At 56.1% G+C, this 6,492-nt stretch overlaps 1 protein-coding gene across 1 annotated transcript; it reads right to left on the bottom strand.

The window, feature by feature from the left end:
* Window positions 1–7: 7 nt before the first annotated feature.
* TSPYL4 (TSPY like 4) lies at window positions 8–6,253 on the bottom strand. The gene is made up of 3 exons (XM_055329639.1): window positions 6,106–6,253; window positions 3,547–3,939; window positions 8–2,918 (listed from the first exon to the last, which is right to left on the bottom strand). The coding sequence occupies exons 1-3, from the start codon at window positions 6,251–6,253 to the stop codon at window positions 1,873–1,875; spliced, it is 1,587 nt and encodes a 528-aa protein (XP_055185614.1). The 3' UTR covers window positions 8–1,872.
* Between the last annotated feature and the right edge of the window lie 239 nt (window positions 6,254–6,492).

Below are 6,492 nucleotides of genomic sequence, written 5' to 3' on the forward strand. Positions count from 1 at the left end.
ATATAAAATCGTTGAAATCACTGTATTGTAGACCTGAAACTAATAGAACAGTGTAGGTAGATTACCTGGAATCAAAACATAAAAAGCCAAAAATGTTTTCCACTGTAAATATTTTAAGTAAGTGACCAAAAACAAGAAATGGTGCTTTAATTACCTTCAAAAACTATACTGGTTGAATAGAAAAATTATGTTCATGAGCATGTAGTTAGGCCTCTTATTTACCATTTTCTAAGCAAAAAAGCACCTTAGAAATTTGGTGGCTTTTTTTTTTTTTTTTTTTGGAAACTTCAGGACAAATGTTTACTGTGATAATTTGATAACTTTAATGATCTCTCAATCTTTTATTGGACTAGACAACACAGAACTTCATTTTTATTTTTTGGTGAAAACAAGAAATACAGCAGACTGACAGACTTTATTTTTCCTCTGAGCACACAGAATACTAAAGTACTTAACGACCCTGTTTAGTTTGACAGAGCAATTCTACTAGTACTTACACTGGTTAGGGACATAAGATGTCGGGTACCACGTTACTATCAGGGCAAGAAATATCGCGACAATACGAGTTATGGGGGGTTTTCAGGGCTTTACTTTCACAAGACATGGCAACAACTTGCAAAATCTCAAAGATCACATTCAGATCATATTTCTAAGAACAGAACTACGCGTGAAGACACCAGGACAAGCTGATATATGAATGAGTGTTCACAGGTTTCAGAGTGCACAGGAAACAAGTTCGATACTTTTGCACACGTTCTCAATTACGAGCAAAAAGCAGGCCTCCAAGTGTCGATTTTGCCGGCAAGCAAAGGTAGAGAAAGGAATGAACAGGACCTCACTCAAACACAGAGAAACAAGGAGCGTACACCACCGATACTCCAGAGAAGATCACTCCTGTAGTAACAGAGAGAAGACATCCAGACTTGCATTTCTGTGTACAAAAATCTACTGGTGAATTCAAGGGAATTCGGGAAAAGTCCTCCAAGCATCCTGTTTAAACATCAAGCACATCAAGTCCCCCTGGGCTCCCGGACAAGCTTCACCCCCCCACCCCCACCCCCCGGGCTCCAGCTTCCCGGGGCCCTTCGGAGACCACTTCGCAGCAGTCGGGGAACGGGCGGGGCGAGGGGGTCGCCGCGGCCCCGACGCCACGGCCACGGCTGCCACCAGTCGCCCACAGGTCTCGGTCGGAGACTTTCGGAGCTGGGGGGCGGGGGCGGACGAGCGCGGGAAGGGCCGGGGCCGGCTCTCGGGGCTCTCGTCCTCCCCCCGACACTGCAGGGCGGGAGCGGGCGAAGCACAAAGGCCGCTCTGGCCCACGTGGCTCTGCACTTCGGAGCTCGAGCTGTTCTAGAGGGGGGGGAGGGGGAGGGGGAGGGACGGCCCCACGGAGCGCAAACGGGTCCTCCGGGTCCCCGGGGGGGGGAGGGAGGGGGCGGCTGCCCAGGTCCAGGGGCCGCGGCGGCTCCAGGCGCAGGCACACAGCGCTGCCCACCTGCCCGCAGCCACGGGGCCCCCGGCAGAGGAGCCACGCAGCTGCACCGGGCGCTCGCCGGCGGCCTCATTCCCGCCTCAGCCGCCTCAGCCGCGCGGCGGCCGGTGAGCAGCTGCACTGAGGGCGGGGCCGGGCGGGGCCGGGCCGGGCCGGGCCGGGCCGAGGCGGCGCGTGCACGCGGGACGTGGACCAGGGCGCGGGGCCCGAGGGCCGGGGGCGGACGCGAGCATCCAAGGGTCGACCTTGCAAGCGACTGAGGGGCGAGGAGAAGCAGGGCCGCGGCGGGGCCGCGCCAAGACGGGCGGACAGACGGCGGCTGCGGGCCAGGCGCAGGTTCGGGGCGCGGGGGCGCGGGGGCGCGGGCGGCCGGGGCGCCGCTAGCCGGACTGGAACCGGAAGGACCTGGGGCTCTCGGCCGGCTGCCTCGCGGGGTCCCGGATGCCCCGGCGCGGCCCGTCGCCCATCAGGTAGTACTGCAGGGGGTTGGGCCACAGCTCGGCCTTGATGATCTCCGCGATCCTGTCGAATTCCAGGAGGCTGTGGTCCGAGAACCAGCTGAAGAAACTGGGGATGGTGTCTCCTCCCCGGTTCCTGTGGACGTGGGCCTGGGGGTCCTGGCCCCGGTGCCAGCGGATCGGCGTGGACAGGGACACGACCCGGCCCGAGGACCGGCGCTCGTACTCTTTGACGAGCCCCTCGTTGCGGAAGTAGGGGTTGCCCTGGAAGGTGAACTTGAATTTGCAGCCGGCCCTGGGGTGCTTGAGCTCCTCCACCTCCAGATTGATCATGTACCTCATCACGTCCTCATCCCGGCCGCTGATCATGGGCGCCAGCTGCGGGTGGTTGCGGAAGGCCGTGACCCAGAAGCCCGGGATGTTCTGGATGATGAAGCTCCTGCGCTGCATGTGGAGCCTGCGCATGCGGCCGAACTTGCGCTCCAGCTGCAGGAAGGCCCGGTCGGCCTGGGCGTTGACGTTCGACAGCTCCTGGTCGATGGCCTCCAGCGAGTCCACGCAGCTGCCGACCTTCGGGGCCTCGGCCCGCGCCGCCTCCGCCTCCTCGGGCATCGCCGGCCCGCCCTCCGCCGCCCCCGCGGCTGCTCCCTCCCGCTCCGCGGCGGCCGGCGCGGCGCACTTCGTCGGCAGCTCCTTGGCCTTCGCCCCCGGCGCCCCCGGCGCCCCCGCCGCCCCCGCGCCGCAGGCTTCTAGGGCTTTCTCCGCAGCAGGGCCCCGCGGCTCTCTCCGCGGACAGCCGTGCCCCTGGGCACCGGCGGCGGCCGAGCCTTCCGCGGGCAGCAGGCGCTCTCGGGGGCCCGCTCTGCCCGCCCCGCGGCCGCGACTCCCGAACACTCGAACGCGGAGCGCCGGGGCGCCGCCAGCCGGGCTCCGGCCGGGGCGCCCCCCGCGGCCGTCTGCACGCCGCCCTCACCCGCGTCCGCCATCCCCTCGGCCCGGCCCGGGGTCGCGTCCGGCGGGCCCGGGGCGGGCTCGGCCGCCGCCGCCGCCGCCGCCGCCGCCGCCGCGCCGCAGTCTCGGGCGGCAGGGAGGTGCCTGCCCTCGGCCGGCGCGCTCATCTCGGGGCAGGGGCCCGCAGCGCGACGGCGTCCCGGTCCCCGCCGCTCGCGCACTGCCGGAGGATGCTGCTATGGCAACCGCTGACGTCACGGCGGCCGGAGGCGCGCGTCCTCACGTCGCGCGAGAGTTCGCGGGGCCTTGGGATTCCGGGTTTCCGGGGTCTGGGCGCGCGGGCGTGGGTTCGCGGGCCGCGGCGGCGGGCGCTTCCGGGGCGCTGCGTGAGTGTCCGCGCCGCTGCGCCGCCCGCGCTCCCCTCCCTCAGGCGAGGCCGCTGAGGGGCCCCCGAGGCTGGAGGTGAGCAGAGCGGCGGCCCCGCGGCGGAGGGCGGGACCCGCGGCGGGCCCGCAGGCCTCTCCCTCGCCCGGGTCTCTCCCTCCCTCTCTCTCTCTCTCTCTCTCTCTCTCTCTCTCTCTCTCTCTCTCTCCCCCTCCCTCATGAATAATTAATTAGGATCTTTAAAAAAAAAAAAGTGGTGACTTGCGCACCTCGGCGCGGTGGAGACGGAAGCCTCGTCCTTCCCGACCCGACAGCGCGGAGGCTGCGCCCGTCGGCCGACACCCGGGGGCGACCGGACGCCGTGCCCGCTGCGCGCTGAAGTGATACAAGCGGTCAAGGTACGCTCCTCCCTGGCGTCGACCCGCACACGCGCGAGCGCGCACACCCGGCCTCGAAGCATCACGGAGGAAGGCGTGATCTCAGGAGATCGTAATTTCCGAAATGGCACGGGCCGTGGACGTGGCCCCGCCCTGAGCCAGGAGGAGCTCCTGCTGCGGGATCCGCGCGAGCTCGAGGCCCAGGAGGAGGAGTTGCCGGGATTCGCCCCTGTGGTAGCCTCCTGCGGGGCGGGAGCTGTTCGCAGCCGCTGCGACTCTTAATCGTCCAACCAAAAATATTTCGAGTGGCGTTTAAGACGTCAGGGTCAAAATAGCTACCTAAAATGTGAGATGTGCCTTTTCAAGTCCGTGCATCCAGTTCATCTAGCAGTGGTGTTGATTCCGTGCCACGTGCTGTTTGCTGCAGTGTGGGAATACTGGTGTTGATCCTCAGACAAACGCCGGAGTGAAGGAAAACTCGAATTTTGCACGTTTTGGTTCCGCATCTTAGATTCATATTAGAAAAATGCCTGTGACTCTTTGCGATAGAGACTACTACGCTACAGAGCACCCCAGATCATGATCGCTTTTAAATTAGGACTCGGGAGAGGATCCCGTGAAAAGTCAGGGTGTAGGGGAAACAGTTACGGCAAAGTAGCAGGCGTATTGGGGGAGGCAGTGCAGACCCTGTGCAACTAAGAAGGAGGTGCGGAGAGAGACACTGGCAGGTGGCACGGAGGAGCAGCCTGTCCCGCAGCTTCATGGGGTAGCTCACAAAGGTTTACCAGACAGTGCAGAAACATTCAAGATATTTTTGTGCCCCTAGTCCGCCTACTTACGGACAGACTGTCCAGACTGACTGCTCCCAGCTAATCAGATAACCCATAAAAACTGTACAAACAGGGATGCCTGGGTGGCTCCGCGGTTGAGCACCTGCCTTTGGCTCGGGGCGTGGTCCTGGAGTCCCGGGATCGAGTCCCACATCAGGCTCCCTGCCTGGAGCCTGCTTCTCCCTCACCTGTGTCTCTGCCTCTCTCTGTATCTCTCATGAATAAATAAGATTTTTTTTAAAAAAAAATTTTAAAGAACTGTACAAACAAGATGCACTCTTCTCAGACTACAATTATTTTTCTCTCCTTTTTCCCCCCGTTTTAATAAATCCCGTTTTGCCTCTGTGGGGTGAAATCCATTTACTGATTTATCCTCTTTGTAAATAAGTAAACATTGTGCTATAATTTAGTGTGTTTGTGACTTTGGGTTATACCTGACACTGCTCTGCCTTGCTTCCTTTCTTAAAGAATCCATACAAGAAAGGTAGCATTTGCTATTTGCAACAGAAAATTAGAAAGTTACTTAAAACTACTGCTACCTATGAACCTTTTTTCTTTTGTTGCATATACAAAGGACTCTTATCTCCACTGCTTGAAACATCCCCATCCCTAGTTTTGATTATTCCTGTCAAGGGGATCATTTTCCACCAATAATAACCTGCCCATCCTTGAAACTCCATTCAAGCTTACCTCATGTACATTACATTAGCATTTTAATGCATTTAATATCCTAAACAAGGACCCAGGATCACAGGGTTGACTCCCTCATGATGGAGACCTATATTAATTGCCAAACTGCCTCCTCCCATCTCCTATGCATGACCTTCCCTTATCACCTTACCGTTCTAACAGTCCTCAATTTCTATAGCTCTTATGACCTTTACCATGCAAATTAGAATTTACCTTCTATATCTTTAACTTTCTTGATTGTTTTATGCAGATTAGTCTCCTCATGCCAACTAGGCAAGGATGGCTGCATTCCTTGGCATCTACTATAGTATAGCCCAGTGACTATCACATTGGAGATTGTAATGAATTTGATTACTTGAGTTAAATGAAAAATGTAAAAGGTTTAACCAAAATGAATAGTATGACTATGCTAGTATTTCGAGTTGAGTGGATATGTATTATAGGTATGAATCATTTTGTTTGCAATATTAGAATATAGGATTTGGAGTACATGACAAAGCCTGTTCTGTTGGCAGTTGACAAGCGGCCTCACTACAGAGCAAAAGGTATGTCAGTAACATGACCATATGGAAAAATACTCGCAGGAAATGCCATGAAAATCCAGGAGGGGGCAGCCCAGGTGGCTCAGCAGTTTAGTGCTGCTTTCAGCCCAGGGCCAGATCCTGGAGACCCGGGATCGAGTCCCATGTCCGGCTCCCTGCGTGGAGCCTGCTTCTCCCTCTGCCTATGTCTCTGCCTCTCTCTGTGTGTCTCTCATGAATAAATAAATAAAATCTTTAAAAAAAGAAAATCCAGGAGGTAATCTTCATTTGCCACGGGACAAGGAGTTTAACAAAAGTTCAAAAATAAATTAGTATATAGTCAAATAGGAACGATTTTACTAAAGTGTATAGTAAGTACTGGAAAATTTAGGAAATACCCACTGTTGTTACTCTTGAACAACAAGGTGGCTTTTGGTGGAGCCAGGCTACTCATGCTGTTTGACAAAGTCCAGGCATGGGAGTTAATCCTGAAAATCAGGAGAAGCCACAGCTGGCTCCCACGGATTCCTTTCACTTTGTTTTTGGCCATCTTTAGCATCATTATAATACTATTGGGGAATTTCCATTAAATAAAATAAAATAAATATGGAGTCTAAAAATAATTAAAATTTCCAACATGCTTCTTGGAATAAAACCCAATGCCCCCCACCCCCCACTCTGAAATTCCTCTAATATGAGAAATGCTGAGTTTTTTTTTATCAGTTAAGGGTAAAAGAAATCTGGGAACCTAGCCCAGTTAAAGCTGTCATGGAAGAAGTCCTTCAGGCA

Source organism: Nyctereutes procyonoides, unplaced genomic scaffold (assembly GCF_905146905.1).
Source record: "Nyctereutes procyonoides isolate TBG_1078 unplaced genomic scaffold, NYPRO_anot_genome, whole genome shotgun sequence".
Classification (NCBI taxonomy): Eukaryota; Metazoa; Chordata; class Mammalia; order Carnivora; family Canidae; genus Nyctereutes; species Nyctereutes procyonoides.